The sequence below is a fragment of the Heteronotia binoei genome, chromosome 4 (assembly GCF_032191835.1).
Source record: "Heteronotia binoei isolate CCM8104 ecotype False Entrance Well chromosome 4, APGP_CSIRO_Hbin_v1, whole genome shotgun sequence".
Lineage (NCBI taxonomy): Eukaryota > Metazoa > Chordata > Lepidosauria > Squamata > Gekkonidae > Heteronotia > Heteronotia binoei.
The window spans coordinates 13,241,094-13,264,682 of NC_083226.1; the positions used below are offsets into that span (position 1 = coordinate 13,241,094).

The 23,589-nt window shown below is 48.7% G+C and overlaps 1 protein-coding gene across 2 annotated transcripts in view; it reads left to right on the forward strand.

The window, feature by feature from the left end:
• The window catches only part of STXBP5L (syntaxin binding protein 5L), a 145,420-nt gene that overhangs the window by 100,037 nt on the left and 21,794 nt on the right, over positions 1–23,589 (forward strand). The window contains exons 16-21 of one of the 2 annotated variants that reach the window (XM_060236808.1): positions 1,665–1,837; positions 3,824–3,949; positions 6,634–6,785; positions 12,548–12,619; positions 18,395–18,463; positions 20,583–20,753. In XM_060236808.1, coding sequence (XP_060092791.1) covers positions 1,665–1,837; positions 3,824–3,949; positions 6,634–6,785; positions 12,548–12,619; positions 18,395–18,463; positions 20,583–20,753 — 763 coding nt within the window. The remainder of the gene's footprint in view (positions 1–1,664; positions 1,838–3,823; positions 3,950–6,633; positions 6,786–12,547; positions 12,620–18,394; positions 18,464–20,582; positions 20,754–23,589) is intronic. The other variant, XM_060236809.1, reaches the window with a different exon arrangement.

A 23,589-nucleotide genomic window follows, 5' to 3' on the forward strand; every position in this document is an offset into this window, starting at 1 on the left:
TGCTGTGAGAGCCCTCTCAGCCCCACCCACCTCACAGGGTGTCTGTTGTGGGGGAGGAAGGGAAAGGAGATTGTAGGCCGTTCTGAGACTCTGTCCTTGAAGGGGCAGCTGCTGTGAGAGCCCTTCTCAGCCCCACCCACCTCACAGGGTGTCTGTTGTGGGGAGGAAGGTAAAGGAGATTGTAGGCTGTTCTGAGACTCTGTCCTTGAAAGGGCAGCTGCTGTGAGAGCCTTCTCAGCCCCACCCACCTCATAGGGTGTCTGTTGTGGGGGAGGAAGGGAAAGGAGATTGTAGGCCGCTCTGAGACTCTGTCCTTGAAAGGGCAGCTGCTGTGAGAGCCCTCTCCAGCCCCACCCACCTCACAGGGTGTCTGTTGTGGGGGAGGAAGGTAAAGGAGATTGTAGGCCGTTCTGAGACTCTGTCCTTGAAAGGGCAGCTGCTGTGAGCGCCCTCTCAACCCCACCCACCTCACAGGGTGTCTGTTGTGGGGGAGGAAGGGAAAGGAGATTGTGAGCTGCTCTGAGACTCTTCGGAGTGGAGGGCGGGATATAAATCCAATATCATCTTCTTCCTCTTCTACCCTTTTCTTTTGGTTGAACTATTATAAAAGAATTCTCTCTGAGATTAGGGATTCCTCCTATAAGGCGATAGCAACGTCCTTTTTCTCCCTTAGTGATCCATGTACCCGCAGAGCTTATATGCTAGCGCGTGTCAATGTGCTGCCCTCTGCGGTACTTCATGGGAGGTTTCTGAAGATCCCTTCCGTGCAGAGGCTATGCAATGTGGAAGAAAGGGAGCAGAAAGTATTGAGCGTGTTCTTCTGTATTGCGATTATTACTCTGACATTTGTGTTAAGTATTTAGATCGGTTGTTAGTTGATTTAATAGGCCTATCTGATAACTATAAATCTAGGTTTCCCAAGTCCCCCGCGGCCTCTGGTGGGGGACTTTTTTCATGCGTGCTGTGTGCGATGATGTCACCCGGAAGTGACATCATTGCACCAGTGATGTTGCTCACCGGTCACTGTAGGCGTTTCCAGGAAAACTCTATGGTTTCCCCAGACGCTCTAGCGATTTGGGAGGGGAAAACTCTGTGGTACCTATCATACCGTAGAGTTTTTCCTCCCAAATCGCTAGAGCATCTGGGAAAACCATAGAGTATTCCTGGAAATGCCTAGAATAGCCAGCGAGCAACGTTGCCGGCTCGATGACGTCACTTCCAGGTGACATCATCGCGCCAGCGACGTCAGGGGAGCCCAATGTGGGCCGGTGAGTTGGGAACCTCCAGGGTGGGAGAATCCCCACCTGGCCCCGGGGCTGGGCAGCCCTATATAAATCCCTTTTTCTTCTTTCCTCAAAAAAACACTGTAACTATTGAAACGGTGGCAATTTTTTTGTATCGACTTCAAAAAGACCTGATTTGTTTAAATTGTATTAAGTATTCCTTATCTCCTGTATCTCCTGTATACTTCCTAGTGTATAGTGCCATTAAAGCCTTTTTTGGCGGGGAGGGTGGGATAGAAATCGAATGACAATAATAAATAGAATAAATAAAGGTTGCTGTTGAATTCTCCTGCGCTTCACACCATTGGACGGATTCCTATGTATGTTGTCCCTCCCAATTCTCCGATTTCACAAAATAAGATGGATTTTAATTTCCTTAAGTCCTTAGAGGTGCGACTTCAGAGCGAGATCGAAGATATCATCAGTCCGGAGGCAGAGATGATCCCTCCTTTTCCAGATGCATCTTCTCAGCTTCCGTCTTTAAAAGATCTCTCAGGCAGCACAAACACCATGACGTCTGTGGGGACAGTGAAAGACAGTATTCCGTGCCTCAGGTACAACACTTGCCATTGGCTGAAAGGTGTTTGTTCTGCCATTGGCTGAAAGGTGTTCTCCATATTTAGTAGGTGTTTTGGGTGCCTTTTCCTGTGTTCTCATGTTTGTGTGTGTTTACCAAGCAGTCCCAAGTTGTGCTTTTACATTTATGGTCGTTATGTGGTTAGTAGAAAAGAACAAGAGTCTAGTAGTGCAAGTAGCGCCTTAGAGTCCAATTGAACAAGGGTGTCAAACTCATTTGTTATGAAGGCCGGATCTGGCATAAATGAGACCTTGTTGGGCCAGGCCATGTGTGTACCTAAGATTAGGTAGCAGAGACACAAATTTTATAAAGAACACAGACAAACACCAAAAATTAAAAAAAAAAACCCTTAAAACATACATAAAACGTTAGCACTCATTGGTCTTAAAGATGCTTTCTTTGTATTTCTCCCATGGGATCCGGGGAACTGGGCAAAGGAAGCTCTGGCTCTTTCCTTGCTTCCCCAGGGAACCAGGAGGGGGACGAGCCTCAGCCAATAGAAGGAAGGAGAGGCTTGGCTCAGTAGCTCTGCTGTGCAATTGAGAGAGCCTGGCAAAGCAAGCTATTCCTCCCCCCTGCTTCCCCAAGGGAGGAGCCTCAGCCAATGTAGAGGTTTTGCTCTTTAACACTTGTGCAATTGAGCAAGCCTTGCAAAGCAAGCTATTATGCAGAAGGAAGCACGATATATAGAGAAGGAAGGAGATGATAGGAAGTTGCTCAGGGGCCTGATAGGAGCCCTCCAGAGGCCTGATTCGGCCCCCAAACTGCATGTTTGACACCCCTGTAATAGCACAAAATTTGTGGTAGGGCGTGAGCTTTCACGAGTCACTCTTGTCGCTGTCCACTTTTTCAGATACAGCTAGAATGGGAGTCCATCTGATCTTATACTTGCATTCATGTCATTCACCTGCTATTGTCATTTGCCCGCTGTTGTGATTCGGTATCCGAAGTCACTCCGCTCTCCGAGGTAGAGGACAGACGGGCTCACATTCCGGCTGCGTCTGAAGAAGTGAGCCGCGACTCATGAAAGCTCCTGCCCCGCCGCAAACTTTGTTGGTCTTTTGTAATGTACTCAGTGACGAGACGTGTTGAAGGCAACATACTTTATTAGCGGGTGCATCACAAGAGAGAGAATGGCGGGCCGGGTCCCGATTATATACATGCCGCCCGGAACAACCCTCCGTGAGGCCAGGTCCAATCCTGGCCAGTTAAACTTCCCGCCACAGATCTTGATTGGCGGTGCGTATTAGCGAGCTACATCCGGGGACCAGCGGGGTTCCACTGGCCGCCTCTGTAGCGTGCGCTGTGCTGTACATAGGGATTAGAATGCAGGACATAACATCTTTAAAGACTCGTTCTCTTTTCTGCTGCTACAGACAGATGAATGCAGCAGCCCATCACAATCTATAGAAAAGAGGAAGGGTTTGTCTCACAGTGCCTTAGACTAACAAAATTTGTGACAGGGTATGAACTTTCACGAATCATGGGTCACTTCTTTATAAGGTTGCCAGGTCTGGGTTGGAAAACACCTGGAGATTTTGAGGGTGGATCCGGGAGAGGGTGGGGCTTGGGGAGGGGAGGGGCCTCAGCATGGTCCAATGCCCTAGAGTCCACCCTTCCAAGCAGCCATTTTCTCCAGGGGAGCTGATCTCTGCTAGCTGGAGATCAGTTGTAAACTAGGGAGACCTCCAGGCCCCACCTGGAGGCTGGCAACCCTACTTCTTCAGATATCAGACTACCATGGCTGCCCATCTTGATCTCCCAGCCCTGAGCCTGCTTCAGTGGGAAGGGCGGGATATAAATCAAATAAAGTAAAGTATCTTGATCTATGTTTTTAATGCATCTTTTTGTGTTTCATCCGTGTTGTAAGTCGCCTTGAGCTCCATAATGAAGAAAGGCGGCCGACAAACATTTTAAATAAACATAACGAAAGAAGTAATTTTGTTCTCCTTTTCCTCCTTAGCGTCAAAACTCGTCCCCTGAGGATGCCTCCCGGTTACCAAGCGGAGCTCGTGGTGCAGTTGGTGTGGGTCGAGGGGGAGCCTCCCCAGCCAATCACCAGCCTGGCAGCAAATTCAGCGTACGGATTGTAAGTTGATCCCATATCTACCTTCACACGACGGGTTGCAGTTTGTGCAAGCAGAGCATGTGTATACTGCTTGGCCTTTGCTGTCCTTGCTTCTGTTCCGCTACCTGAAACATGCCCCGAAGTCTTTGTGGGGAGAGGGTTTTGGGATCACTGCAACCATATGCCCAACATGAGTCGACAGCGCAATGCGGTGGCTAAAAAGGCAAATGCAGTATTGGGCTGTATTAACAGCCCCATGGTGCGGAGGGGTAAAGCTAAAGTACTGCGGTCTGCTCTGCTCATGACCAGAGTTCGATCCCGGCAGAAGCTGGTTTCAGGTAGCCGGCTCAGGTTGACTCAGCCTTCCATCCTTCCAAGGTCGGTAAAATGAGTACCGAGCTTGCTGGGGGGAAAGGGTAGATAACTGGGGAAGGCAATGGCAAAGCACCCCGTAAAAAGTCTGCCGTGAAAACATCGTGAAAGCAACGTCACCCCAGAGTTGGAAATGACTGGTGCTTGCACAGGGGACTACCTTTACCTTTACCAACAGAAGTATAGTGTTCCGATCACGTGAAGTGATGGTATCACTTTACTCTGCTCTGGTAAGACCTCACCTGGAGTATTGTGTCCAGTTTTGGGCACCACATTTTAAGAAGGGTATAGACAAGCTGGAACGGGTCCAAAGAAGGGCGATGAAGATGGTGAGGGGCCTGGAGACCAAGTCCTACAAAGAAAGATTGAAGGAGCTGGGGATGTTTAGCCTGGAGAGGGAGCGGCTGAGAGGTGATATGATCACCATCTTCAAGTACTTGAAGGGCTGTCCTATAGAGGATGGGGTGGAATTGTTTTCTGCGGCCCCAGATGATAGGACCAGAACCAGTGGGTTGAAATGAAATCAAAAGCGTTTCCAGCTCAACATTAGGAAGAACTTCCTGACCGTTAGAGCGATTCCTCAGTGGAACAGGCTTCCTTGGGAGGTGGTGGGCTCTCCTTCCTTGGAGGTTTTTCAACAGAGGCTAGGTGGCCATCTGACAGTGATGAAGATCCTGTGAATTTAGGGGGAGGCGTTTGTGAGTTTCCTGCATTGTGCAGGGGGTTGGACTAGATGACCCTAGAGATCCCTTCCAACTCTATGATTCTAACCATGTCTCCCCCCCCTTTTATTTATTTTTTGGTATTTTCATATTTTTAATGCTTGCGTGTGTGTATCTGAAGTCATGGCAACCTCTGGTGACTGACCCCTACTGGAGGCCTGGAGGATATTCAGAGAGGTGGCTGAATAAAGCCTGCCCCTGCCCTCCTGACTGCTGGAATTCCAAGGAGGTCTCCCCTCCAAATACAAGTTTAGACTTGCCTGGGCTATCCAGGTCAGGGTGACCATAGTGTGTGGTTGGTCAAAGGGATGAACAAGCACCTTTGTGTTGAGGGGAGATACAGGATAAATGTGACCAGGAAGACATGTACGTTGCTGATGAAAATGGCATAAAAGGTGTGTAAGTGAGGCGAGCGTAAGGGCTTTTTTGGTAGCAGGAACTCTTTTGCCTATTGGGCCACACACCCCTCACGTAGCCAATCCTCCAAGAACTTACAGGGCTCTTAGGACAGGGCCTACTGTAAGCTCCAGGAGGAGAGCCAGTTTGATGTAGTGGTTAAGTGTGCGGACTCTTATCTGGGAGAACTGGGTTTGGTTCCTCACGCCTCCATTTGTGCACCTGCTGGAATGGCCTTGGGTTAGCCATAGCTCTCACAGGAGTTGTCCCTGAAAGGGCAGCTGCTGGGAGAGCCCTCTCAGCCCCACCGACCTCACAGGGTGTCTGTTGTGGGGGAGAAGATAAAGGAGATTGTAGGCCGTTCTGAGACTCTGTCCTTGAAAGGGCAGCTGCTGTGAGAGCCCTCTCAGCCCCACCCACCTCACAGGGTGTCTGTAGTGGGGGAGAAGATAAAGGAGATTGTAGGCCGTTCTGAGACTCTGTCCTTGAAAGGGCAGCTGCTGTGAGAGCCCTCTCAGCCCCACCCACCTCACAGGGAGTCTGTTGTGGGGGAGGAAGGGAAAGGAGATTGTAGGCCGTTCTGAGACTCTGTCCTTGAAAGGGCAGCTGCTGTGAGAGCCCTCTCAGCCCCACCCACCTCACAGGGAGTCTGTTGTGGGGGAGGAAGGGAAAGGAGATTGTAGGCCGTTCTGAGACTCTGTCCTTGAAAGGGCAGCTGCTGTGAGAGCCCTCTCAGCCCCACCCACCTCACAGGGAGTCTGTTGTGGGGGAGGAAGGGAAAGGAGATTGTAGGCCGTTCTGAGACTCTGTCCTTGAAAGGGCAGCTGCTGTGAGAGCCCTCTCAGCCCCACCCACCTCACAGGGTGTGGGTGGGGGAAGAAGTTAAAGGAGATTGTAAGCTGCTCTGAGTCTCTGATTCCGAGAGAAGGGCGGGGTATAAATCTGCAGTCTTCTTCTTCTACATCAGGGGTGTGTGGCCTAACATGCAAAGGAGATCCTGCTAAAAAAAACCAAAAGCCCTGGCAAGCATGATTCAAAGTGGGGAGTGAGAAGCTGTGAACACCTGTGACGGACAGTTGGAAAAGCATTTTAAGTCCCATGTGGCTTGGAACGTCTTCCTCGCACCCCACCCCCGGTCACCCTTTCATTGAGGATCACGTCTTGTCGCCTGTAATCTCGAAGTACAATGTCTTTGAAGAATGTTTCTTTTCTCAGAGTTGCATTTGGAAACTGCAATGGTTTGGCTGTTGTGGATTTTATGCAGAAGATCACCCTGCTGAGCCTCGGAACCGCCGACCTCTACGGATCCACTGATCCGTACCAACGCCAACCTCGCTCTCCCCGCCGAAGCAGGCAGTTTGCTGCAGGTAGGAGAGAAAAGAGAGTTGCGATGAGCTCGGAAGTAGCCTTTTTCCTTTTTTTGCTTGCGGCTTTTCAACGAAGTTTGGAACGCATGCTTGGATGCTAAGTCAGAAGGATGCGTGCGACCGCCTCGGGGGCATCTCTGACTGACTGCTTGTTACGTTACTGATACCCCCAGAACTGGCAAACATGGTTGGTTTCAGGAGAAATCTGACTTCTTAAATGGCTTCCGGCAGTTTAAGAAGTCCAGCTTCCTTGCTAATCTGCACGACGTTCAAGATTAACAGTCTGATTCCTTCCCTTTCGTGAGATATTTACGAAGTGAAGAAATGTTGGTTTGAAACCCATTCGTGTTTTCTGCTTTCGTTTTGCTTTTTAACCGCGAATGGCGGAGCTAATCCAAACAATCACTAAATAACTCCATGGTGTGCATGCAACAGCCCAGAGGTCCCCAATTCAGATATAAGAGTCTTGTTGCATTTTTTTCCCTTCCATTTTCAGAACTGGGTTTCAATCCAGATCCCCTTAAATGAAAGTAGGGTGGACGTTAGAATTTGTACGTGGGCAGCAAAATGTTGTAACTCTTTTCAAATTAAAACGTTTCGTACGAGAAAGGAAATAAGTCGTTACCTAGGACGTCTTCAAAATATTTTGCAAGCCCAAATTTCAAATATGACATGAAAACGCCAATCTTGTAAGAAGCCTCAGATATAAACAATAAAGGCTGGGAAAAAAACCCTACCATTTTGGCAAAAGATTCCATGATCGTAGTTTAGGCACAATGTAAGTTACACTGTTCATTAGGAAAAATAGAGACTTGTATTCATATGCCACACGCCACCTGCCAGTTTACATGTATACATAGATACATGGCTGGTGGAGAAGAAAAGGGAAAAGATGAGTATTTGTACTGCTACCCGTACTCCTGTCATTAACATCCATTCATTTTTTTGTTTGTTATTAACGTATTTCATCCTCCTACACAGACTCGCTGTCATAAAAACATTCATATTATGTTACCCTCCCATAAACTGCATCCGGTTTCACTCATGCCCACAATCTAGGATTATCAAGCTGTGTTTGGAGACTGGTGGGAGGTTTCGGGTTGGGACCCCGAGAGGGCTGCACCATTGCGTGTGCCACTATATCACTTCCAGACCAGTGAAAACCCAGAAGTGACAGAGGACAGCTCTAGGAATCGCTAGAAACTCTATGGTAAAACCGTAGAGTTTCTGGCAATTCCTAGAGCTGCCCTCTGTCACTTCCAGGTTTTCACAGGAAGTGGTGTAATAGCTTATGTGATGCTACTGGGTTTTTTTTAAAAAAAAAAATTCTCCTGCTGCCATTTGGATTGGGCCTGAGGGCATGAAATCCCCATTTCTGCATTTGCAGTGACAATTAAATGTCCACATAGGGATGCCCTCCAGAATTTTCTTGGTTATCCCCTCACATCCACCGGAGAGTTTTTCTGATGTCTTTTTTTAAAAAGGTAGCTGCTATATGACCATATTTACTCCAAAGCCGGATGACCCAGCATGTAAGATGGCCTGCCTGAAAAAAGAGAAAGTAATACAAAAAAACAGATGATCTTAAAACAACCCCTCCCACAAGAAAGGTAGCAGTATAAACTTTTTAAATGACATTGTTCCATAGTGATCGATATAAAATAAATGATATAGACCAGGGGTGGCCAAAATGGCTTGCTATAAGAGCCACATAGAATAAACATCAGATGCTTGAGAGCGGCCCGCAAGGCATGAATGTCAGATGCTTGAGAGCCGCAAGGAAGGAAGAAAAGCAAATAGATGAGGGAGGGAGGTGGAAATAAAGTAACTTTAAATGCAGCTGGCTTGGCTTGGAGAAGTGCTTGAAAGAAACAAAAGCCATCTCCAAGCCAGCTGACAGGGGAGGGGCTTCAAGGGCCACGCGATATGTGTGAAAGAGCCACAAGCGGCTCCCGAGCCTCAGTTTGGCCGCGCCTGATATAGACCATAGAAGAAAATAATTACTTTCACTTTTTGCACCTCTTTGCATTGTAGCTGTTCACAGGAAGTATTAGATCACGCCTTTTCAAACGTAAAAAGGCAAGAGACTGCCCCCCCCAAGAGTTAAACTACCAGGTAGAGTCTGATAGGCCTGTGCTGTTAATTCCCACTGTGGTGTAGGGAGCCAGGGTGGCAGCGGGGTTAAAGTGTGAGACATCCGGGTTCAGATCCCCACTGCGCCATGCACGCTTGCAGTCACACATTCTCAGCATAACCTTCCTCACAAGGTTGCTGTGAGCATACAGTGAAGGGGGGGGGGAAACTAGGGTTGCCAATCCCCAGGTGGGGGCAGGGGATCCCCTGGTTTGGAGGCCCTCCCCCTGCTTCAGGGTCATCAGAAAGCGGGGGGAGGGGAGGGAAATGTCTGCCGGGAACTCTGTTATTCCCTATGGAGATTTATTCCCATAGAAAATCATGGAGAATTGATCCGCGGGTATCTGGGGCTCTGGGGGAGCTGTTTTTTGAGGAAGAGGCATCAAACTTTCAGTACAGCATCTAGTGCCTCTCCCCAAAATATCCCCCAAGTTTCAAAACGATTGGACCAGGGGGTCCAATTCTATGAGCCCCAAAAGAAGGTGCCCCTATCCTTCATTATTTCCTATGGAATAAAGGCATAGGAAAGATGTGCCATCCCTTTAAATGTGATGGCCAGAACTTCCTTTGGAGTTCAATTATCCTTGTCACAGCCTTGATCTTGACTCCACCCCTAATGTCTCCTGGCTCCACCCCAAAGTCTCCTGGCTCCACCCCCAAAGTCCCCAGATATTTCTTAAATTGGACTTGGCAACCCTAGTGGAAACGATGTATGCTGATTTGGGGCAACGTTCCCTCTAAGCTGCAGAGTCTTGTGAGCAAAAATTCTCCTTTGTGAGCTGCTGGCATTAAAGTTGTGAGCCGCTGCATCAGTTATTGTGCCCTGGGGTCATCCTTCCTGAGCTAAAACAAAAATATATGAGCTGGAGGCCTCAAATCTGTGAGCTAGCTCACGCTAACTCAGCTTAGAGGGAACGCTCTCCACTTGGGAGAAGGGCAGGAACGCCTTTGCATTTTAGGCCACATCCCTTAGAAGTAGCCAATCCTTCTGGAGCTTACAGTAGGGTTAGTACAAAGAGCCCTGTAAGCTCTTGGAGGATTGGCTGCATCAGGGGTGTGTGGCCTAAAATGCAAAGGAGTTCCTACTACAAAAAAACACCTGGGGCAGAGTATAAATAAAGTCAATAAATAAGAGCATGGTTCAGAGGATTTCTCTTCACACATTTTTAAAATTTATGAACAACAGAACCTATTTTAAACGATGCATGTCACGAGACAAGGGTCGGGACACTTCCTTTGCTACTGAACTCCGGGTGGGGCCGGAATCACATCTGGTCTCCGGATAACAGAGCACAGTTCCCCTGGAGAAAATGGCTTCTTTGGAGGGTGAACTCTAGGCTTTCTGCTTAAGACCCATCCCGTCCCCAGATTCTGCCCTCTCCAGGCCCCAGCCCCCAAATCTCCAGGAATTTCCCAACCTGGACTTGGCAACCACAGCTACTCAGCTGGCTAATGTGCAAAAGGGATTGAATAAAGCCACCTCGGCCTGTATCCATGTGAAGTCTCGCCTTGCAGCAGACTCGGCGAATCTTTGGATGCAACTTCAAGGCCGGATTTCAGCTGTTGCCGAGCGAGCTCATAATCTAGAAATCACACTGAGAACAACAAACCTCTTTACATTGCTCCTAAATTCCCCTTCTGGGTAAGTCCTCATGCTAGGGTTGCCCGGTCCAATCATGAAATATCTGGGGACTTTGAGGGTGGAGCCAGGGAAAAATTGTGACGAGCATCATTGAACTCCAAAGGGAGTTCTGGCCATCACATTTAAAGGGACCACACACTTTTTAAATGCCTCCTCTCCATCGGAAATAATGAAGGATAGGGGGACCTTCTTTGAGGGCTCATAGAATTGAACCCCCTGGCGCAGTCTTTTTGAAACTTGGAGGGTCTTTTGAGGAGAGGCATCGGAAGCTGTGCAGAAAATTTGGTGCCTCTACCTCAAAAAACAGCCTCTCCCCAGATACCCAAAGATCAATTCTCCATTATACCCTATGGGAATCGGTCTCCATAGAGAATACTGGAGTGCTCAGCAGACATTTCCGTTCCCCCCTGCGCTTTCTGATGACCCTGAAGTGAGGGGAGGGCCTCCAAACCAGGGGATCCCTGCCCCCCCCACCTGGGGATTATACCGAACAAAAGTTTCAACACAGTCTGTAGCAGAAAACAACAACCCCCGTGTACAAAGCCCACCATAAAAATATATACAAAATGATTCTTAAAGTCTATATTAATTTCAAATAATACCAAATACACAGTATATCAAAAAGTTTCACAGAAGGAAAGGATCCACAGTATATCAGTGTCCAGAGAATGTCCAGTCCTTCTCCTTTCTTATTTAATCCTGTGTGGTATCCAAATTCCTTACGAATCCTGGCTCCAAAGGGGATGTTCCCTTACATGCCCGTCAGCTTGGATCACGTTTCACATCCCATGCTGCCTCAAAGAGCCAATTTGCTCGATTTTTCTTTTTGGACATCAACTAAGACCACTTGATCAAATTCCCAATAGGCACTAGCAATAGCTAGTGGTCTTAGTTGATGTCCAAAAAGAAAAATGGAGCAGATTGGCTCTTCGAGGAAGCATTCATGCGAAATGTGATCCAAGTTGACGGGCACGTAAGAGAACATCGCCTTTGGAGCCAGGGTTTATAAGTAGGGTTGCCAATCCCCAGGTGGGGGCAGGGGATCCCCCAGTTTGGAGGCCCTCCCCCCGCTTCAGGGTCGTCAGAAAGTGGGGGAAGGGGAGGGAAATGTCTTCTGGGAATTCTGTTATTCCCTATGGAGATTTATTCCCATAGAAAATTATGGAGAATTGATCTGCAGGTATCTGAGGCTCTGGGGGGCTGTTTTTTGGGGTAGAGGCACCAAATTTTCAGTATAGTGTCTAGTGCCTCTCCCCAAAATACCCCCCAAGTTTCAAAACGAGTGTACCAGGGGGTCCAATTCTATGAGCCCTAAAAGAAGGTGCCCCTATCCTTCATTATTTCCTACGGAAGGAAGGCATTGAAAAGATGTGCCGACCCTTTAAATGTGATGGCCAGAACTCCCTTTGGAGTTCAATTATGCTTGTCACAGCCTTGATCTTGGCTCCACCCCTAATGTCTCCTGGCTCCACCCCAAAGTCTCCTGGCTCCACCCCCAAAGTCCCCAGATATTTCTTGAATTGGACTTGGCAAGCCTATTTATAAGGAATTTGGATACCACACAGGATTAAACAAGAAAGGAGAAGGACTGGACACTGATATACTGTGGTTCCTTTCCTTTTGTGAAACTTTTTGATATACTGTGTATTTGGTATTATTTGAAATTAATATAGACTTTAAGAATTATTTTGTATATATATTTTATGGTGTGTTTTGTACACGGGGGTTGTTGTTTTCTCCCACCTGGGGGATGGCAACCCTACCTCACGCACACCCTGCCTCTTCCTCATCCATCTCTCCCCCACCCATCTTGCATTCCCATTTCTGTTTCATCCATCCCTGACCCGAAAGAGGTCTGTGAAAAGCATCCCGCTCCTCAGTTTGCCGAGATGCTGGTTTTGGTATCACTTCCTTTCACTTTGGACTGTTTCTCTCTCTCTCCCCTCTGCCTGCTGCTGGTGCTGGTGTGTTCTGGCATGACCCAAAGACAACTTTTGCATGCGTGGCCTCTCTAACTTTTATCCTGATTTAACGAAACGGATCCGTACTTCCTATCAGAGTAAGTCCCAGCACGATTAGGCCTCTTGCTTTGTCGAGACTGGTATGTGACTTTGAATGTGCATCGTCAACACATTCAACATGCATGCTCTTCCGTTTTTTTCTTTTGGACGTGACGTGTGGAAGATGTTTGTTCCGGTGCCGATGTTCTGCTATGCCTCCCTTTCATTCTGATTGCGCTTCTCGTTAAATACTTGGCCAAAAGATTTGTTCACAGGGATCGCAGAATCCCTTATTCTGTCATAGCAATCAGCAGAGATTTTTTGGGAATTTGTACAAAAGCAGGTGATTTTTTTTCATTCCCTTTTCTACGGCCATTGTCGGAGGTTGCCAAGGTTAGGTAGTTGCAGGAGCCCTAAGATTAGTGGATGATCTACTATGGCAAAAGGTATGGAATTAGGTCTGCCAGGATGGGTGGAGCTCCGCTTGATATCTCTGCAGTTGGAGACAACCTGGGCTTTTTTTGTAGCAGGAACTCCTTTGCATATTAGGCCACGCCCCTCTTATTGTAGCCAATTCTCCAAGAGCTTACAGGGCTGTTATTACAGGGCCTACTGTAAGCTCTTGGAGGATTGGCTACATCAGGGGTATATGGCCTAATATGCAAAGGAGTTCCCACTACAAAAAAAGCCCTGGAGACAACTCATAAGCTTTTTGAGTTTAGTGGGATCTCTCTTAGAGAGAACTTAGCAAAATCTCACTGAGAGCCAGTTTGGTGTAGTGGTTAAGTGTACGGACTCTTATCTGATGTAGCCAGTCGTCCAAGAGCTTACAAGACTCTTCATACAGGGCCTACTGTTAGCTCCAGGAGGATTGGCTACATCAGGGGTGTGTAGGGTTGCCAAGTCCAATTCAAGAAATATCTGGGGACTTTGGGGGTGGAGCCAGGAGACAGTGGGGGCAGAGCCAGGAACAAGGGTGTGACAAGCATAATTGAACTCCAAAGGGAGTTCTGGCCATCATATTTAAAGGGACAGCACACCTTTTTAAATGCCTTCCTTCCATAGGAAATAATGAAGGATAGGGGCACCTTCTTTTGGGGCTCATAGAATTGGACCCCCCGGTCCAATTGTTTTGAAACTGGGGGGTATTTTGGGGAGAGGCACTAGATACTATACTGAAAATCTAGTGCCTCTACATCAAAAAACAGCCCCCCCCAAAGCCCCCGATAACTCCAGATCAATTCCCCATTATACCCTATGAGAATCGATCTCCACATAGGGAATAATGAAGTGCCCAGCAGACATTTCCTCCCCCCCCCCCCGTTTCTGGCGACTCTGGAGCAAGAGATTCGCCTCTCTACTCACGAGTTGCTGCCAACTTCTTCCAAGTAACACAGACACCCCATCCCAAGAGGAAGCCTTTCAATTGGAGATTGACATCTCCGGAGGTGGAAAATCACATGGTCCTCTGGGGGCGGGACTTCCCCCAACCGGCCAGCTGACTGGGGGCGGGAAGGAGCCTGGGAAAGCGGAAGAACCCCCGCTGGGACCTGGGGATTGGCAAGCCTAGGGGTGTGCAGGCAAAGGAGCTCCTGCTACAAAAAAACCCCTTGGTTGCCCCTAATGTGTGAATTGGCAGAGAATGCTCAAGTTGGGGCCATGGTAATTTCCCTCCTTTGAAGGCTGACCCTTCAGAAGGCTTTGCTCAGAGAAGTGGTGCGATCGCAATTGAGAATATCGAGAGAGGCAGTCTGGTAGACAGAAGGGTCTTAGGCCATGAAGGGCTGTTGGTAATAACCCGTACTATAAACTGAACTGAACTTGGGGAGAAAATTGATAACTAATGGAATGCCCCCAGAAGAGGTGTGCTATGGGCATTGGTTGCTCTCCCTAGCTCCCACTAGACTTTAAATCCTGGTCTAGCCCTGTCCCCAAACTGATTTTCTACACTAGAATCATAAACTCATTAGAGTTGGTTTCTGTGATTCCATGATGCGAGTGCAGAATGTCAGTTTGAGGACCGGGCCGAATCAGAATTAAAGTCCAGCATGCAATTGGCCAAACTGTGGCATTCCGTACCAACTGGAGTCCCACCACATCCTTTTAAGGAAAGCATATTGGACCAGTGTTCCCACTAAGCTGAGTTAGCGTGAGCTAGCTCACAGATTTGTAGCCTCCAGCTCACCCATTTTTGTCTTAGCTCAGGAGGGATGGCCCCAGAGCGAACTAATTTATGCAGGAGCTCGCAAGTTTAATGCCAGCTCACAAAGCAGAGTTTTTGCTCACAAGACTCCACAGTTTAGAGGGAGCATTGCATGGAACTGGACCTTCTTTTCAGCAACAATGCTAAGATTTTTGAAGCTCCTTCATCTGAATCCTTCAGTCGTGGTCTTTAGACATAGGCTGAAGATAGGGCTGCTCCCGAGAGCATTTCATGTCTAATGTTTAGTTGTAGCCATGGCTGGACTTCTAGTACGCCTCTCTTGGTCTTTTTTGATTTGAACTCCTCCTGGTGTCCCTCTTTGTCGTACTGTTTGGTTTTCACGTTGCTGTTCTTCTTTTGTGGCTTTTGTGCGAGGGGCCTTGGGGCTTTGGGGAAAGGCACGGGAGAAATCTTTCAACAATAGGGTAGCCAAGTCCAATTCAAGAAATATCTGGGGACTTTGGGGGTGGAGCCAGGAGACATTAGGGGTGGAGCCAAGATCAAGGCCGTGACAAGCATAATGGAACTCCAAAGGGAGTTCTGGCCATCACATTGAAAGGGACGGCACACCTTTTCAATGCCTTCCTTCCATAGGAAATAATGAAGGATACGGGCACCTTCTTTTGGGGCTCATAGAATTGGACCCCCTGGTCCAATCGTTTTGAAACTTGGGGGGTATTTTGGGGAGAGGCACTAGATGTTATACTGAAAATTTGGTGCCTCTACCTCAAAAAACAGCCTCCCCAGAGCCCCAGATACCCGCAGATCAATTCTCCATGATTTTCTATGGGAATAAATCTCCATAGGGAATAATAGAGTTCCCAGCAGACTTTGCCCTCCCCTCCCCCCGCTTTCTGATGACCCTAAAGCGGGGGGAGGGTCCCCAAACCGGGGAATCTCCTGCCACCACCTGGGGATTGGCAACCCTATTCAACAAGCATGGGGTGCCAGTCCCTAGGTAGTAGCTGGAGATCTCCTGGAATTACAGCTGGTCTGCAGATTACAGATATTAGTTCCCCTGGAGAAAATGGCTGCTTTGGAAGGCGGGACTCTATGGTTGTGTACCCCATTGAGGTCCCTCCCCAAACCCCACCCTTTCCCGACTGCATCCCCAAAATCCTCAGGTATTTCCCAAACCAGAGCTAGCAACTCTTGCCAGTTTGCTGCAGTGGTTAAGTGCTTGGACTCTTATCTGGGAGAACCGGGTTTGGTTCCCCACTCCTCCACTTGCAGCTGCTGGAATGGCCATAGCTCTCGCAGAGTTGTCCTTGAAAGGGCAGCTTCTGGGAGAGCTCTCTCAGCCCCACCCACCTCACAGGGTGTCTGTTGTGGGGGGAAGAAGACGACTTCAGATTTATACCCTGCCCTTCTCTCTGAATCAGAGACTCAGAGTGGCTTACAATCGCCTATATCTTCTCCCGTCACAACGGACACCCTGTGAGGTAGGTGGGGCTGTGAGAGCTCTCACAGCAGCTGCCCTTTCAAGGACAACTCCTGCGAGAGCTATGGCTGACCCAAGGCCATTCCAGCAGCTGAAAGTGGAGGAATCAAACCCGGTTCTCCCAGATAAAAGTCCGCACACTTAACTTCTACACCAAACTGGATAAAGGAGATTGTAAGCCGCTCTGATTCAGAGAAAAGGGCGGGGTATAAATCTACAGTCTCCTTCTCCTCCCTTTTCTCACTCAGTTTTCCAGTCTTCTGCATGTCCTATCTGGCCTCTCCCTAAATCTATGTGAATCAGCCACGCTTTTCCTTGCTGAAGCTGGACTGGAAACAGTTTCTTGTTGCTTGCCCTCTGAGCAGCTAGAACCCCTGAGAACATTTTATGACATCTCGTTCAATCCCAGTTGACAGTAAATTGATTGGTGACATCAGAGGCCCCAGGGCTCAGCATGGCTGAAGCTTCTGATTTTCAAAAAGAGGCTTAATGGATTATGATAAGTGTCAAAACAGTAGTTTATTTAACTGCTTGGGAGAGATCTTCTCAAAGCCTTCCTGTGTCCTACAGCAGGGGTGTCAAACATGTGGCTCGGGGGCTGAATCAGGCCCCCGGAGGGCTCCTATCAGGCCCTTGTGCTGTCATCTGCTTCCTTCTCCCTCTCTCTTGCTTCCTTCTGTATCACAGCTTGTTTTGCAAGGCTTGCTCAATAGCACAGGAGCTACAGAGCAAAGCCTCTATTTTCTCCATTGGCTGAGGCTCCTCCTTTGAGGAGGAAGGGGGGGGAGGCAGAACTTGTTCTTCCAGAACTTGTTCTTTCAATTGCACAACAGAGCTACTGAGCCAAGGAACGAAGGAAAGAGCCAGGGCTTTCTTTGCTTGCTTCCTGGATCTCATGGGAGAAATACAAAGAAAGCCCCTTTAAGACCAACAAGTGCTCACACTTTAAGCATGTTTTAAGTTTTTTTAAAAAGATTAATTGTGTTTGTCTGTGTCCTTTATAAAGTTTACATCTCTGCTACCTAATCTTAAATAGGTATACACATGGCCCGGCTTGACACTAACCGTTTTTGCACACAGCTCACCTCGGAGTCACGTCCCTCTTCACCGCGCAGCGTCTCGTCGGATTTCCCACCATCTGCGCCGGAGGAGCAGGAAGAGCCGCGGCTTCTGCGTCGCAAACGGAAACTGGGTTTTAGCGATTTCCGTTTGCGACGCAGAAGCCGCGACTCTTCCTGCTCCTCCGGCGCAGATGGTGGGAAATCCGACCAGACGCTGCGCGGTGAAGAGGGACGTGGCTCCGAGGTGAGCTGTGTGCGAAAACGGTTAAGGTCTCACTTATGTCGGATCCAGCCCTCATAACAAATGAGTTTGACACCCCTGATCGATAGCCTTCTTTTCTGCCACGTCTGTGTTCAAAGGCCAGGATGACTTTTTGGGAAAAAAGAGCCGTGAAAGGAACTCAAAGATTTGAAATCAGAGCTGAGATCCAGAGAATGACCCTGATCTAGATAGATAGCAGGGCGTTTTGGTTTTGGTTTTTTTGGTAGAAAAAGCCCAGCAGAAACACATTCGCGTATTAAGCCACACCACCTGGCATCACCATTGTTTTGCACAGGTTTTTTTGTAGAAAAAAGCCCAACAAGAGCTCATTTGCATATTATGCCACACCCCCTGACACCAAGCCTTTTGGAACTGTGTTCCTGTGTGTTCCTGGTAGATGTATAGCAGTAGCCAGTGGAGTGCGTGCAACTGAGCAGGCTCGAGTGACCAATAACGGACTGGGGAAATTCCTAGAGATTTGGGGGTGGAGCCTGTGGAAGGCGGGGTTTGTGGGGAGGAGAGACCTCAGCAGGGTATAATGCCATGGTGTCCACTCACCCCTCCATTATCTGGGACTGCAGAAAGATTGGGGCCAGTTACTTGTTTTAGATGGGGTCGAGTGTAGGGCCGCATTCAGTTCTTCCTCTGAACAGATGAGCTCAATTCGATTGGGGCCCACTCAGCCCCAGAGACCAGATCTGCGGCACCCAATTTTACAAGAGGGATCCTCATCTAGTCAGGGCTGTGCAGGCAGTTCACTTGGTTTGCGTCTCGTCACAGCTATTGCACCATCTATTATTTGCGGTAATTGAATTTTGCAGTGTTGTTATGCTGATACACCTTTTGTAACATTCTGCACCGTTTTAGGCCTTACGGAGCTGTCAGATGGCCCGGTTTCACTGGAGCTGGAACGCTGCAAATCCCCAACAGCCTCAGGTAAAAGTTAGCGGCTTGTGACACACCAATTTTCATGAGCCGTTTGTTTCTTCAGCGTTTCAAAGCCCCGAGGAAGAATTTAACCTCCATTACAATGCACGGTTTTTAAACAGAACAGGCAGAAAAGTCTTGTTAATTGGATGTGGAAAGTGTGTGTACCAGGATGAGGTGGGGTAGAATCATAAGAGTTGGATGAGGACCTCCAGGGTCATCTAGTCCAACCCCCTGCACAATGCAGGAAATTCACAAATACCTCCCCCCTTCATGCCCCAAGAGACACTTGCTTCACACCCAGAAGATGGCAAAACCCACCCCCAAGACCCTCCAGGAACCCTTGCCAAAAATTGCTGCCTGACCCCCAAAGTGACGATGAACTTTTCCTAAGGTTTACAATCCCCAGTTTGACTGGAGAAAAAGGCAAGGTTTCCACAATAACCAATCTCAAACAAGTAAAACAACTTCAAAGGAGATGTACAAATATATCAAGTATAATCACCCCCTCTCATAAATTGATAAACACATAAGCATGCCCTTACAAAATGGAACGAGTCATGCACGAGGGCCTTCGTGTGGGTTACTTAAGCGACAAATTAATGTCCAGCTTCATTGCACAAAGGTCCAAAAGTTCGTTATTGCAAAAAAAAAGATTTCCAAAGACTATTTGGAACTGTCACTTGGATGTATAATAAAGTTGTGTTGCCAGGGCTTTTTTGGGAGAAGAAGCCCAGCAGGAACTCATTTGCAAATTAGGCCACACCCCGATGTCACCATTGTTCCACATTGGGCTTTTTATAGAAAAAGCCCAGCAGGAATTCATTTGCGTATTAGGCCACACCCCCATGTCACCATTGTTCCGCATGGGGCTTTTAAAAGAAAAAGCCCAGCAGGAACTCATTTGCATATTAGGCCACACCCCATGTCACCATTGTTCCACATGGGACTTTTTGTGGGAGATGCCCAGCAGGAACTCATTTGCATATTAGGCCACACCCCAATGTCGTCATTGCCCAACGTGGGGCTTTTTGTAGGAAAAACCAGCAGGAACTCATTTGCATATTAGGCCACACCCCCCATGTCACCATTGCCCCACGTGGGGCTTTTTGTAGGAAAAAACGAGCAGGAACTCATTTGCATATTAGGCCACACGCGCGCGCACACCCGATGTCACCATTGTTCCACATGGGGCTTTTTGTAGAAGAAGCCCAGCAGGAACTCATTTGCATATTAGGCCACACACCCCATGTCACCACTGCCCCCCAGCAGGAACTCATTTGCGTATTAGGCCATAACCCCCCCCCCCCCCGATGTCACCATTGTTTTACATAGGGCTTTTTGTAGAAAAAGCCCAGCAGGAACTCATTTGCGTAGCCTGGCACCACCTGATGCCAGGCTGGCCGGAACTGTATCCCCGGGCGTTCCTGCTCAAAAAGAAGCCCTGCTTCGTGCATGCCCTAAATGAATTTCTGAAAGCTGGATAAAGCCAAAGTGAAACGAGGGATTAAAAGCCCTGCTCGTACCTGCCGAAACTGGCAAGCTGTCTACAGGTAGTGGAACACTGCACATTTGGAAGTCTTGGAACTTTGGAAATATTTTTTGGCAGTAATGAACTTTTGGACCTTTGTGCAGTGAAGCTGGACGTTAATTTGTCTCTCTCTCTCTGTTAAACCGGGACTGTTCCAGATACTTACTAGGCGCTCAGTGCTTCACAGCCAGAGAAATGCTCAGATTGTGCCAGGTTTGGTCCCTGTCGCATTGTGATGGAGGTGTGTAGGTTTCCCCTTTGGATGCTCCCTAAGGCAGTTTTGATCACTTTCGTGCCCTGCTCACTTGCTTTCAGCAAAAGTGATTCTGTAGTATCTGTTTCGTCCACGTACACAGGGCCTTTTTTTGTCGCAGAAACTCCTTTGCCTATTAGGCCACACGCCCCTGATGTAACCAATCCTCCTGGAGCTTACAGTGGGTCCTGGACTAAGAGCCCTGTAAGCTCCAGGAGGACTGGCTGCATGGGGGGTGTGTGTGTGTGTGTGGCCTAATCTGTAAAGGAGTTCCTGCTACAAAAAAAGCCCTGCATACATAAATGTATTGTTCCGTTTACAAAAATGCGATGCTCTCATTACAGATCATGTGAACGGACACTGCACGAGTCCTACTTCTCTAAGCTGCAGCTCCGGAAAACGGCTCTCCAGTGCGGATGTCACAAAAATAAACCGCCGAGCTGCTGGGAAGCCTCCGTTTCGGAAAGCCCAATCAGCTGCCTGTATGGAGATTTCTCTGCCAGTTTCAACGGAAGGTGAGCGGCCCGGGGCATCTGGCATCTGTTACTTTCACCTTCTGAAAACGTTTACGTACCCTAATCGTCCTGTTAAACTTGAACCTCCTTGCCAGCGGGGTTTCTAAACTTCTAGCCTTTGTCAGCTCCTGAACAGCCTTCAATAATCGAGAATGAAAAGGAGACTGTAGATTTGTACCCCACCCTTCTGTCTGAATTAGAGTCTAAGAGCAGCTTGCAATCTCCTGTATCTTCTCCCCCAACAGCCACCCTGTGAGATAGGTGGGGCTGAGAGAGCTCTCCCAGAAGCTGCCCTTTCAAGGACAACTCCTGTGACAGCTATGGCTGACCCAAGGCCATTCCAGCAGCTGCTGGAGGAGGAGTGGAGAATCAAACCCGGTTCTCCCAGATAAGAGTCCACACACTTAACCACTATACCATACTGGCTCTCTGGTGTTCAGATAAGCCTTTCCAGTTTTCAGATAAGGCTCATTTTGTTGATAGACACCTCACAGCAATGTGACCCTTTGCATCAAATTTGGGGCCAGGTCTATACATGGAGCCCCGTGGCGCAGAGTGGTAAAGCTGCAGTACTGCGGTTTGAACTTTCTGCTCACAACCTGAGTTCAATTCCGGCGGAAGCTGGATTCAGCTAGCCGGCTCTCAAGGTTGACTCAGCCTTCCATCCTTCCAAGGTCGGTAAAATGAGTCCCCAGCTTGCTGGGGGGAAAGTGTAGATGACTGGGGAAGGCAATAGCAAACCACCCCATAAAAAAAAAGTCTGTGGTGAAAACGTCATGATGCGACGTCACCCCAGAGTCGAAAATGACCGGTGCTTGCACAGGAGACCTTTCTTTTCCTTTCCTATGTACCCCACATCCGAGCCGTTACGTGCCCACCGAAATTCAGAGTAAAAAGTCCGCACAAAGCAGAGGTGAGAGTTTCTAACCCAGCCCCCTGCACTGCCTGTTAGCAGGCGCCAAGACAGTCTCTAAGGAAGAGACAGCATGTCCTTGAGAACCAGACACAGGCCTCTCCACCAGGGCATAACGATTACTTTGTAAGGTACGGACAAAAGCAAAGCAAGCAAGGCACAGCAGAATATAACTCCCTCAAACATTCCCGGTACAGTTACAGAGATTACAAAAACCGGCAATATTCATGGCAGTTTTGGGCTAGGGATGCCAGCCTCCAGGAAGGACCTGGGGATCCCTGGGAATTACACTTCCTTTCAGACTACAGAAATCATTTTCCCTGGAGAAAATGGATGCTTTGGAGGGCGGACTCGGTGGCGTTGTGCCCCACTGAGGTCTCTGTCCTCCCCAGACTCCATTCCTAAGTCTCCAGGAGTTTCCCAACTTGGATCTGGCAACTCTCCTCAACATCTCAACATCTCCTGCTGGTGGCCAGGGGGGTCGGGCTGTCGAGCCCCCAGTCCGGGTGGGGTTTCTCTCGCCCGGGAGTTTCCCAACCCACCGGCCCACATCTGGCCGGTGGGGGGAACCTTCCCCAACGTCGCCGGCGTGATGACATCGCCCAGAAGTGATGTCATCACGCCGGCAACGTCGTGCGGCGACCGCTCTAGGTGATTGCAGGGAAACTCTATGGTTTTCCCGGACGCTCTAGCCATTTGGGAGGGGAAACGCACGCGAGGAGAGTCCCCCACTGGGGGCTTCAAGGTACTCGGCAACGCTACCACGAGGGACCCGGGAGCCCGCTCTTGGACTGTTGTTAGGTAGAGAACATGTCCCATGTTTGAGGGCTGCAGCCAGCTGAGTTCTATGAATGGAGCTGGGGTTCTTTGCGTTGTTAACAGGAGAGCCAGTTTAGTGTAGTGGTTAAGTGTGCGGACTCTTATCTGGGAGAGCTGCAGATTCTGACCAATGCTGGGGATATCAAACTCATGCGACTCTTTCACACATGTTGTGTGGCTCTCGAAACCTCCACTGCCTCATTGGCCAGCTTGGAGAAGGCTCTTTAAATCACTTCGCGCCAAGCCAGCTGGTGGCTTGGTGAACTCATTTAAAGTTAAAGTTGATTTATTTCCACCTCTCCCTCTCCCTCCCTGTCTTGTGGCTCTCAGACATCTGACATTTCTTCTGTGTGGCTCTTACATTAAGCAAGTTTGGCTGCCCCTGGTCTAGGCTTTTGTGTGCAGTCCCACTTTCTCCGATTCAAGTGATGCAGGATTTCCTCAACCCTTTACTTGCAGGGGTGGGATGGTTACCAGGAAGGTCCATTTAGAATCAAGCAAGACAAGTCCTGGGTGCTTCTAGGTGAGCGGCTGTGAGGAAGATGTGAGAAGAGCAGCACATTAGCCTGCCGCTCCACGAGCGAACAAAGAAACGTGGAGAGGAGGCTGGAGTCCCCTGGAACCCACAAGGCAAAATAAAGTTCAGTTCTGGGTTCAAGGGAGCAGATGGCTTGCTTGATGGCTCCTCTGTAAGGAGGAAAGGCAGGAGACCCGGCCAGAAAGAGTGGCTGCTACCGCACACACTAAATAGATCCAAGCGGGCAGCCGTGTTGGTCTGAAGCATTTGAACAAAGCAGGAGCCAAGTGGCACCTTTAAGACCAACCCATTTTTATTTCGAATGTAAGCTTTCGTGTGCTCTATAAGCACACTTCATCAGACGAGGAATCCGGCACAGTGAGCAAAGCCATACATAGCTGCGCAGAGCCACACATAGCTGGTAGGCAGTGGCCCAGAATGCAACATGGTACAGATTTAAGAACCAATGACAGTGAAGTGAAATGATCTGCTAGGCAGTGGTTTAGAATGTAAATGGTACAATGACAGAATAGTAAAATTAACAGATTGAGCTGTCAAGCATGCATATTTACATGTGTCATGCAGGC